The sequence below is a fragment of the Balearica regulorum genome, chromosome Z (genome assembly GCF_011004875.1).
Source record: "Balearica regulorum gibbericeps isolate bBalReg1 chromosome Z, bBalReg1.pri, whole genome shotgun sequence".
Lineage (NCBI taxonomy): Eukaryota > Metazoa > Chordata > Aves > Gruiformes > Gruidae > Balearica > Balearica regulorum.
Window position 1 is genome coordinate 58907621 of NC_046220.1, and position 11823 is coordinate 58919443.

General features: G+C 42.3%; 1 protein-coding gene across 2 annotated transcripts; it reads left to right on the forward strand.

Moving 5' to 3' along the window:
* Nucleotides 1–1567: 1567 nt before the first annotated feature.
* On the forward strand, nucleotides 1568–9488 carry BTF3 (basic transcription factor 3). 2 transcript variants are annotated; one of them, XM_075741192.1, is made up of 6 exons: nucleotides 1593–1717; nucleotides 2032–2100; nucleotides 4987–5100; nucleotides 5298–5499; nucleotides 8542–8598; nucleotides 9129–9488. In XM_075741192.1, exons 2-6 carry the CDS (start codon nucleotides 2032–2034, stop codon nucleotides 9173–9175), a joined length of 489 nt encoding a protein of 162 aa, XP_075597307.1. In that variant the 5' UTR covers nucleotides 1593–1717; the 3' UTR covers nucleotides 9176–9488. The 2 variants fall into 2 exon arrangements, with proteins under 2 accessions (XP_075597308.1, XP_075597307.1); XM_075741193.1 differs by having other exon boundaries at nucleotides 1568–1717; nucleotides 8542–9216.
* Nucleotides 9489–11823: the final 2335 nt, after the last annotated feature.

The following is an 11823-nucleotide window of genomic DNA, read 5'->3' on the forward strand; positions in this document are numbered from 1 at the left end:
TCTGCAGGTCCTGCCACCATCCTTTATAGCTGTTTGATCATCCCCTAATTTTCGGCTGTGATGTTAGTTGGCTGGGAGGCACAGGTTGCTCTTCGGCAGCACCTTTTGATACACTACCTCCCTGAGACCTTCTATCACCACCAGATGGAGTAATTTTGGGTTTGTCATTAATTGTCACTATTTAAAAAAGTCTCAATTTTAACAGTGGTCAAAACCTTCTGTACAAATTAACACTCAGTTCCAGTGAGATACCATAAGAGCAAATAAAATTTACACACACATGAAAAGCACAGCCTTGGCAAAGCCTTGGCTCTGGAAATTACTAACATGGGAGTCTTAACATTAATCAATAAAGAAGGATAAATTATTAACATAGTCTTACAGAAAGAAGAACAAAGGGAACAGTTTATTGAGGATATTCCGGAGAAGAACCGGTTTAAAAGGCATTAAAATACAGGATAGGACTGCAAGGTCAGTAGTACTTCTACCGATACCAGGAGGCCCATTGGGTTTGGTCGCGGTGGCGATCGGGGCAGGACCACAGGGCAACATGGCTTCTCCTCCCTTCTTGCATCACTCGGTGAGCACATGTAGCACTGATGGGAACGCCAGGCTTCTTCCCCCATAAATCTGCTTCTGCTCCCCGCTGTGCAGCACAGGTCCAGGCCCTGCAAAGCCTGCTTAGCTTTCTGCATGGTGAGAACGGTTGTCGGAGCCAGACGTGCGAGTTCCCGGTAACCATGAGATTAGTCCCACCGGACTCCTCAGAGAGAGCAAATGGAAATGCAACAGCAGACCTGTGGAGGACCAAAACTGTAGACTGTGAACGATCTCTGCCCTGAGGAACTGGAGCGGAGGAGCAGGGTTTACGAACACTCAAGGGCAGCAGCGGGTGCCTGGTAATGTAAAAGAGCACCCAAAGCCAAATGAAAAAACGGCCCCGAGGTGGAAGGAAAGTAAAAGGAGACAAGGACTGGCACATGGGCGGTGGCGGCGGACCGGACGGAAGAAGTCTCGGCGGTTTGGGTTTGACAGGGCAGCGGGGCGAAGAGCTCCACCTGAAAAGCGACGGTACGGCCGGACGGACCGCGGGGAGGGAGGCGGAGCTGGGAGAAGGAAAATGACGGACACGGGGAGGAGGTTTACGTTACACCAGCAAGAAATACAACACAACGCTTATGTTTTTTCTAGGAAGAAAAAAAAATTAAACAGATAATGCCAGACCGGGAATGGACCCGCCCGTGGCAGGGAGCGCCGGCAGCGGTGGGGGAGAAGAAAAAAGGGCAGACGCGCCGCACGGCGCAGACGGCCGAGCCCGGCGGGGCCGCAGCCCGCCCCAGCCGCAGCCCGCCCCTCACACCGGCCCGGCCGCAGCCCGCCCCGGCCGCAGCCCGCCCCTCACACCGGCCCGGCCTCAGCCCGCCCCGGCCGCAGCCCGCCCCTCACACGGGCCCGGCCGCACCGATGGGCCGGCCCCGCCTCCCGCGCCCCCCCCGCGGCGCCCCGCCCCGCCCCCCCCCCAGGAGGCTCCGCCCCGCGGGCTGTGGAGGGGCGCCCCCTGCCGTCTGGGCTGCCGCGCGTGCGCAGTGCAGCCCGCTGTGCCTTCCTTCCGGCCGCCATCTCGCTCTCCTCCGCGTGCTGTGACCGGTCCCAGCACCCGCCCGCGGCTCTCGCCTTTTTTCCCCCGCTCCGGTGTCGCCGCTTCTGTCCCGGGAAGGTACAGAGGAGACGGCGGGGGGTGCCGGGAGGAGGTTGTTGCATGGCCGAGGACTGCAGATCGGTGGGCGGTGGTGGTAGTTGGGGGGAGGGAGGGCGGTTACGGGCTGGGCCTGAGGGGAGTCTCGCCTCAGCGGCGCTGCGCGCGAGCGGACCCCGTCCCGCCCCTGTGGTGGGGCTGGGGGCCGGCCGGCCGGGGGGGGTGTGCGGTGAGGGGCGGCTGCGGAGCCCCTTGCGCCCACCTGCCCTGGTGCCGGGCTGGCCGCCGGGTGCTGCCTGACCCGCCTTCCACGGGCGCTTTTATTGCTTCCACAGATGAAAGAAACAATCATGAACCAAGAAAAACTCGCCAAGCTGCAGGCCCAAGTGCGCATCGGTGGCAAGGTAGGAGCCGCCTCCCTGCCCTGGGGACTGCGTGTCCTACACACACGAGGGGTCCTGAAAACTGGGATGGGGAGCAGCCCTAAGTACTCTTAGCTTGGCTTGACGGTCCTCGGGGTAGGCTGTGCTGCTGCACGGATCTCTATAGAGTCAGTGCAATACAAGCAATATGTACTAGCCGAACCTCCAGCGTTTTCTGTTTTGGTTTGTTATAATGTATTAGAGCAGACTTGCAGCCTGTGTTCTTGTGTGAGCTGTTTTAGAAGGCTTGTAGGGTTTGAAGTGAGTAGTCCTTACAGCAAGTGAGCTCAGGTACGGTTTTCATAACATATTATGGAGGGTTATGTTCTAAACTCTTGTCACAAATCCTTAAGATCCCCGTGGCTGGGGTTTTTTTGGGTTTTTTTTTTTTTCCCTTTTAGGACAAAGTTGGAAATTCTGTACTTGTTGTACTCTTGTAATAGCAGAGTAATATGCCTAGAAGACGTTTTTGTTACAACGTCTGAATATATGTAGCTATCTGATTACTTATAATCTGAAAACAAAGCATTGATTATAGTTGTGTGCTAGTAAACATTTTAATTACAGTGTCAGTTTTCAGGCAAAAATTCGTGATATTTTTTATACCTGACAAACTGTACACACAATATTTTAGAATACAAACTACTTCCTGATAGAGTTTCCAGGAACTTTCATTCCTGTGTTGATTTTTTTTTTTTTTTTCCTTTAACTGGAGATTTAGGCAGCCTTAAATGAAGGCTAATGTAGTAAGTAACTGGCTTGGTGATTTTCTGTATTCTTCGTATGGGTTACTAGTTAAGCAGAGAATTGCTGTATTATATTGATGATTGTGTGCATGTTACCTGTGTGTGTGTTAACGGTAGAGGCTTTTAATGTTGTCATATAAGAACATGCATTCAGATTACAGCTCTTGCAGTGCTCTGGTCAATGTAGGTTCTTTAGACCCATTAAGCAAAGCTTAGAATATGCTGGTGATGCTGTCATTAAGTTTTAAAATTTGCCTGTGAAATAACTTGAATGCTTGAACTTGACTTTTTTGATTTGTTCTGTAACTGGAAATTATTACTGGGATTTTTTTCATGGCACTGCCGCCATGTAAGCCAAGATGAGTGTGGAGGAGGCAAAGAGGGAGAAGTCACTTCTCCCTGGGAGAAAAGGTTACATTGCCTCTGCTGGAAGATTTTCATGATGTTGCCAGGCTGCAGATCTTACAAATAAGCTAAATATTAATGTGTAGGTGAGCTATCTATTATGTTTAGATGGAGGGCTATTGTAGTACTTTGTCACGTGAAATTTAAGAATTTTGTGTAGAATATCCCTATAGCTAAATGTCATGGTTCTTCTTCAGACATTTTTAGAGGAGTGGCAGATAAGTCTGTAGTATTCCATTGGTGGCCTGCTATACCCCCTCCTCTTTAATATAGAGGTACCGGGGTGTGAACAGCACGTCTCAGCATGATCAGGATAGAATTTGGTTAGTAAAAACATGTAATCTTCAGAAGCTTAAATCTGTGGAGATGAAAGCAGCAGCTGTTCATTTAAATTAAACTCTGATTGAAGCTTCATATCTGTGTTTAATATGGATAAAAAAGAGGTATGTGTTCCTGCATAGCCTTTGATTCAAGACATCATTTTTTGAAAGGTCCTTTTGAGAGGTCTTTTGTCCAGAGAGACTTCATGTATACCTTATGTAGCTCACTTCTTGGGTAGTTAAGCTACTAAAATAAAGCTATTTCTATTACTTTAGTAGTTTTCAAATCACTGTGTGCTCTAACCTGACAGCAGGAAATGAAGGGAATCAAGCTTTCTAGACAAATAACTAAACTTTTGAAATGTTTCTTCCAAGTGTTAGTTTTGTGTGAATTTGTCATTAATATTCCTCGTTGTTTGTAACTGAATTATGTTAGAGGTGTTCATGTCCAGCCAGTTTTCTAACTTCTACCAGTTAACTCAAAAGGTATTGCAGCCATTCATACAGCTGGGCAGCAACACATTCTCTTATTGCTAGCGTGTGGCAGATGGGCAACTGGAGTAGGAGGACTTAGATTAGTAGTTAGAGCCTGTCAAAAAGAACCTTAGTTTCACCTATTCCTGGACAATTTATGTCAGATTTTACTGAAGCCTTATGATTGTGCAAGGAATTACAGAACGATACTTTCTGCTTTTTTGTAGATGTCTCCTAATAAGGACAGTTATTTCCCTGGAGAAATCTAGAGCTCTGTGTCTGTAGGGGAACTTAACCTTTGTTGCTTTTGCTTTCTAAACAAGGGTGGTCTGGAATAATATGTAGAAGTATTTTTTTAAAACATATTTTGAGAAAATAAGTGTTCTTCAAATACTTATGTGTAAGTCCATAAGATAGGAGATGTCTATTTTGAATAAAAATAGAGTATTGTGAGTTTTCTTGTATTCATTTGTTAATGATGTGTTGATAACTTTATGGTCTCTGACTGTTATAAAAATTTGGCTACAATGTAAGAAAGATGATCTAAGGAAAAATTCATAAGCTTCAGAAATTCCCTAAAACTGTGCTCATTCTTCAGTTTTATGTCTATGGTAACAGATAAGGGTAAACTTGCAATTTTTCTTTTATAAGAAGCTGCAGGATCCCTATAAGAATTGTGGAATAAATGTTTTCATGTGCATTGCTTCCTAAAACACCGTGCTTCTTACAGACATCCAGAACTTGCCTTATAGCAAGGGAAAGGCTGCTGCAGTGCGGTTGGAGGGGTGGGGTTGTGTGCACTGTGACACAGAAGAACTGTAAGTTGATTTCTGGATGGCTGCAGAGTAGTTGATGACCCTGAGGATTAGAGTTTGTGAAGACCTACTGACGTATTAATTTGTAACTTTTTTTCTTTTGCAAAGGGTACTGCCCGCAGAAAGAAGAAGGTTGTTCACAGAACAGCTACAGCAGATGACAAGAAACTTCAGTTTTCTTTGAAGAAACTTGGAGTCAACAATATTTCTGGAATCGAAGAGGTAATTGCTTCAAAGGGGAAAAAATACTTTTCTATATAGAAATATAAAATGTATCAAAATAAACTTCCTGGTAAGTAACATTCTAAACTTGTCTGTAAGTTATCAGTAGGTCTTCATTCAGCTTTAAGAATGTCAATTTCCTGTTAAAGTGAAAAATCTTGCTAAGCTGCTTCAAATACTGAATTTTTTTCTTGCAGGTAAACATGTTTACCAACCAAGGAACAGTCATTCACTTCAATAACCCTAAAGTTCAGGCATCTCTGGCTGCTAACACGTTCACTATCACTGGCCATGCTGAGACAAAGCAGCTGACAGAAATGCTTCCTAGCATCTTAAATCAGCTTGGAGCTGACAGTCTGACTAGCTTGAGGAGATTGGCAGAAGCTTTACCCAAGCAACGTAAGTTGAAACTTCAATGCATTTCATGCTGGCAGCTGACATGAGGCTTATTTGTATAGCAACAGTGAAATTCAGTGCACCGCTGCTGTCTGCAAGCGTATTGTAAAATGCTTATAAAGAAATGGAACTCTTAGATCTTATTTATAGCTCAAATCCAACACGTGTATAACTGAATAAAGCAGAGGCACCTGTCAGCATATCTTGCAGCTGGTCTAGGACTGGAAAACTGTAGCCTGGCGTGGTTTCATGGTACTTTACTTCTTGATGTGGCTGCCATATTTTGGCATACATCCTTCATTAAAGCTAGGTAGATGAGTTACTCTGGAAGACTTGGGTTTTAAAAAAAGATAAACTTTGAGTATGTCTGTTTTGACACTTTGAATGGAAACATAACTTAATGGGGAAAGGGACTTGAGGACAGACATCTTGTAACTGCTTTGCTGCTTCACAGGTGTGGTGAAGGTATTTCTTGCATGGGTTTTTTGTTAGCTAGGCGGGAATTACACAGTATTTGTAAGGAAGTATGTTAAAATTTCCATGTGTAGAGAACGGGACTGGCATGAGCATTAAGCTAGATACACCAACTTCCTATTCCATCCTTAAATTAGTAAAAGACCATGAACACTTGTTCTTCCTAAAACTGTGATGTTTGAAAAAGGTGCTGCTGCTACAGGGTGTGCTGGTTTTGGCTGGGATAGAGTTAATTTTCTTCATAGGGGCTGTGTTTTGGATTTGTGCTGAGAACAGTGTTGGTAACACAGGGATGTTTTAGTTACTGCTGAGCAGTGCTTACACAGGGTCAAGGCCATTTCTGCTCCTCACCCCACCCCACCAGTGAGTAGGCTGGGGGTGCACAAGAAGCTGGGAAGGGACACAGCGGGGACAGCTGACCCCAGCTGACCAGAGGGATAATTTATACTGTATGACATAATGCTCAGCTTATAAAGCTGGGGGAAGAAGAAGGAAGAGAGGGACATACAGAGTGATGGCATTTGTCTTCCCAAGTAATGGTTACACATGATGGAGCCCTGCTTTCCTGGAGATGGCTGAACACCTGCCTGCCAGTGGGAAGTGGTGATTGGATTCCTTGTCTTGCTTTGCTTGTGCATGTGGCTTTTGCTTTATCTGTTAAACTGTCTTTATCTCAGCCCGTGAGTTTTCTCACATTTACCCTTCTGATTTTCTCCTCCATCTGAATGGGGGAGTGGGCGAGCAGCTATGTGGTGCTTAGTGGTCAGCTGGAGTTAAACTGCACAGCACAGGGTGAGAATTGGGAGTGAAAGACAGGCTTGTTGACACTGGGAACATTCCTCGTGCCCTGCATGTACAGTCTTCCTACTTTTCTGAAATAGCTTAAACCGGTTCCCTCCAAGGTATGGAGCATCCTAGATACAGAGAAAATGGGAGAAACATATAATTGTGTCCAGTTTCTGGTAGTTCTGAACCTGATTGTTACACTTTTTTCTTCTTATGTTTGCTGCCAGCAAGACAGCCTCTATTTCCATTCCTAAACTTGATACTTCCTCCTTGTCAACTTCCCACTGAAAAAATCCTGCTAGAAGTAGTCTTCAGGAGGTGGGGTAAACTGCTGCTTTCCCTGTGGAGCTCAGGTCCTTCCTTCCTTCCTAATGTCACCTCTGTAGCTTCCTTGTGGTAGTAGTAGGGCTTGAAGGGAAAAAAAAAAGCTTGAAGGATTTAAAATGATCCCCTAAGATACCTCTTCTCATAACAAGGTGGCTATATTCTGAATAAGCTAAGTTGTGCAGTTTTAATATTAGGGAAGCTTGTTTAAAGTGCTTGCTTTGTATGACCTGGTAAATGGCTATTCCTTTCTGCTTTGGGTGGATGCCAGAGTAGTTGCACAAGACTTTCCATTCAGCAATGTCTGCTAGATTTGGAAGCCTGACATTGAAGAGTGAAGTGTCTGTGATGATTGCATTTGCAGGTGCTAAAGTAAACTTAGTCTGGTCTTGGGGATGAGAGAGATTGCAGACAATTTACAGGGAAATAACGTGGTTTGCTTTTAAAATGTATTTGACACTAAGATGCGCTTAAGCTGTAACAGTTTTTTGCTGTTAAAAAAACAAAAGGAGAGTTAGTGGTGACCTTCTCCCAAGCCTTTTCAGACCAATGTTTATGCATTCATCTGTTTCGGTTCTCTGTAAATCAGGGTACAGATCTCATATGAACCCATCTCTTTCATAATGCTTTTCTTGAAAACTGAGGAGGATTAATTAGGATAAAACTGAGGTGATGAAAGTGTAAGACAGCTTACCCTTGGTAGTACAGCTAAGAATAGCAGTAAAAGTAGTGGCACAGGCACCCAGGGACCTGAGATGGACTATTCTTAGCATTATACTGATGCAGTTTCATAGATGTTCATTGGTCTGCTACAAGTCTCACTAATTCTGACAAATACAATGGGAACGGTTAAGAAATTACTGAGTCAGCAGAGATGTGGACCAGAACACATGGTTACCTCAACCACCTAGGTGTAAAATTGTGCATCCGGTTCCATATTCCTCTGCCTTTGCCAGGGAACAATAACATCTTTAAGTGCCTCTAGTCATATGTGTCTGCCTGCAGCTTCACGATTACACCTTAGCTTTCATTGAAGGCCTAGGATCATTAGATCCTTTCTTTTCCTTAAAACATGCTAATGTGAAATAAGTAGACCTCAAGAAACACTGAGTAGTCAATAAACCAAGCTGCTTTTAAGGGAAATTGGTAAAATCAGTCTTTGCACTGGTAACTGAAAATTATTACCATGCGAGGCACTCGGTATACCTAGATACAAGATGATGAGGAGTAAACTGGTTTAGGATGCATCTTCTCATTTCCCTGCTGGGCTGTTTGAGCATTATCAGTAACAAAGGGAATGTGAACTTCCTTTGTTGAAGATTTTTATTCAGCAGGGGAACTGGATAAAGCATTGCAGTTTAGCTCAGACTGATAATGTTGTCAAAAAACACAAAGCAAAACAACTAATCAAGATGCCTATAGTGGGCTTGACTGATGCTTTTGAACTGCTTGCTCTTGCAGCTGTGGATGGAAAAGCACCACTTGCTACTGGTGAAGATGATGATGATGAAGTTCCAGGTAAGAACAAGCATACAGTGGGGGAAAAGGAAGTGAATTTTGCTGAGAGATAATGTGTAGCATAGGATGATTGGGCCAAGAATGGTAAGAGTATTGACTAGTCACTCGCTGTCAAAATTTCTGTGGGCAGGTTATTTCGTTGTTTTCGGACACCATGAGAGACTTAGATGTAGTAGTGATTTGAGCTAGCATGTATAGAAGTGATAGCTATGGCTAAGATAATTATTTAATATTCAATAACAAAGAGTGGGAAGAAAGTGCTTTCTCAGTATCACTTTGCCCAGTTGGGGGTATAGTGAAGTGCTCATAGAATTGTGCTTTATAATGAACCATTTAAAACTTGGTTGAGCAAGAAGAATGAACCATGAAGCTCTTACAAGTTATTTGCTATGTATTTTATAAGCCAAAAGTTTCTTATAAGCATTTGATATGAAGTAGAACTTTGGGGGGAGGGGGGGGAACCCAAACCCAAAATGCTTTGCAGAGCGAAAGTGGGTCAAACTTTAACTTCAGCATTCTTCTTTTTCTAGATCTTGTTGAAAACTTCGATGAAGCCTCAAAGAATGAGGCAAACTGAACTAAGTGGCGCTTCCTGAATAAAGTTAAAACTTGAAAAAGTACATGGAGCTGCTATTTTATATTGTGACTGCTTTGATTTTTATTTCCTGATGAGATCTCAAGATCTGTGATATTTGGAAACTCCTTGAACATGCAGCTCTTCAGTTACTGCTTGTACACATTATTTTTGTGGCCTGATTGAACAAACCTATGCTTTGAAATAAGTCAGATTGCTAACAAATCTCTGCCTAGACAAAATTTTTGAGTAACTTGTATACAAGCAAAACCCCATCTTTAATGAACTTTGGCATACAATAAAAATATAAAACAAACTTTTTGGTGTGGCTTCTTGTCAGAAAAGCAGGGGTAAAAAAAATTGACCATAAATATTAAACAATCATAAAAGGTCTTGCTTTTCTGCAGAGCATCTTCTTTTTGCTGTGTTAGAAAACTGGCTTCTGAAAAAAATTTTGTCTGCATAATGAAGCATTCTAGACTTAACTGGTGAATTCCCAGTGTTTGCAGGTCAGAGCTACGTATGCTCTTAAGTCACTTTGTAATCTGAATTTAAGAAATAGATCTGTATTCCAAAAATAATTATTGGTGGTTTAATATAACATAAAAAGTGTAGGTTGAGATAACTTTGCTTGGCCTTGAAGAACAGTGGCAAGCTGTTGGCATCTTGGGGGAACTACAGACTAATGTTAAATTTTTATCTTCAGGGAGTGTTTAACAGATATTTCCAGGATGTATTAATAAGGTAAATAATAACTTTCCCAGTATTTTAATTTTACTTGGCTGAAAATGGCAGTTATGTGGGGGAATGAACTACAGAAGGGGAAAAAAGCCTTAATAGAATTGATAATGGCTTTTAATTAAGCCTATATTTAGCATCTTCAGATCTACTAACTAATAATTATATTTGGATGTTTCAGGAGTATGTTCTTTCTATTGCTTTTGTGTGTTCCAGAGAAAAAGAGAACTTGTTTTTTGGGCACAAGGAAGACTTTAAATTCCAGTATGACTTTTGCATAGCTGGAGCTTCCAGGGGTGAGGGCTAAACTTTCATGTTTGGGAGTCTTTGGTGTTAGTGATAAATCAGACCACTTCATCACAGAAGCTAAGATAGGATAGAAGAGCAATCCACTACCTTTGAGGGGTGTCTCTAGAACAAATACTTTTGGAAGTGGAAATTCATCCTGACTTGTGCAGGATAAATATCAGGGTAAAACTTTCCTATAGCCATAACATAAAAGTTCTCCTTGTGCCTGGGAAAAGGTGAGGCTGTTTCTGACTTGCCAAGCATGTTTGTCATTGTGTTAAGTTATTGCTGTTGGGAAACAGTGGAGGAACTTGTTCAAGCCATGCAACTCCTGTGGTTTGAGGTAAGACTGCATTCTAAGCATGACATGGCTGAAGTCAGATGCAAGAACTTACCGTAACAATTTCAGTTTACTTGTCTCAGTTTGGAAGTACTTCATCAGTAAATTACACTTTTTTAGCATTAAATTGATTCAAATAAAGAAGTGCATTTGTTTAATTGTGACAATAAGGTGGAAAAACTAAACTATGCAAATTTGAGTTTTGAAATTATGGTGACTTCAAGCTAATTGCCTTGTAAAAGATGAAAAACGAATTCTACAGTTGTTAATCACACTTTCTGTGACCTGTCAATAAATGTGTGATGATTTTTTTGACAAATCAACAAATGTGTTGCCCGTTCTGTGATTCAAATATGTGAGTCCTCAGGAATACATCCTTTAAGGCACTGTAGTCCTTGCTTATGAAATGTTTCATACTGGTTTCTGTCTCATGAAGTGACTTGGTGTCTTGTTTAGATGCTCTAGACAGCATTTTCCCCTGTAACAGACATACCTGGTGCTTAAAAAAGAAAGAATTCTTGCTAAAACAGTATCTTTGAAATGCAAAATAATGCTAATCTGGTGATAAGCAGCCATGTGACATGTCTGGAAGTCTGTGTGCTAGGTACGCTCCCAATCAGGAAATACTGGCATATCTCTGCTTCCCCAGACTCTGACTGAGGATCAAGATATGATCAAAATGTGTTCCTAATTATAGCAGATTCTAAATTGAAGTAGTTTTCCTGTTGGAAGTTTATAGTAGCCTTCATGTCTAACACTTAAATGCTCAGTCCTGGACTCAACGCTGTGATTATTTTCTATTAAGCAGTTCAGTTATGGTCTTCCTAGTCTGTCATTAACTTCTAGAAACTGAAAATTGCTGTTGATGTTTCTCATTAGCTGGAACTTCTATGTAACCATATGGTAATTATGCCATTACAGATTCACATCTGTAGTCTTGCTCAAGGAAAATGGCTTCGTATCTCCATTCCAAATATCTTGGACAATGGAGAAACGAAAACAGATGGCTGTATTTCTATTGAAACAAAGATTTGTTTGAGCTTTTTATTTTTTAAAAAGCTAAGGGAATGTTCTGGTTCGGTCACATCGAGCTTTATAACAGTTTGACCCACAACTGCATTGGAGTGTTAGTGAGATTTTTTTAAAATAATTTTTGCAATAGATATTTAGAAATATCTTCATTATTGTTAATCTCATGCTTTAAGGACTTTGCTCTGGTTTAAAATTAGTACATTCTAATTAAAAAACCAAAACAGCTACCACAATTAAAATCCTTTTGGAAGAT

What these genes read in the sequence shown, in the direction of transcription:
- BTF3 (XM_075741193.1), top strand. Translation starts at nt 2,032, where the DNA reads ATGAAAGAAACAATCATGAACCAAGAAAAACTCGCCAAGCTGCAGGCC. An exon ending in AAGTGCGCATCGGTGGCAAG is followed by an intron (nt 2,101 to 4,986) that starts GTAGGAGCCGCC and finishes TCTTTTGCAAAG; the next exon opens with GGTACTGCCCGCAGAAAGAA. An exon ending in ATATTTCTGGAATCGAAGAG is followed by an intron (nt 5,101 to 5,297) that starts GTAATTGCTTCA and finishes TTTTTCTTGCAG; the next exon opens with GTAAACATGTTTACCAACCA.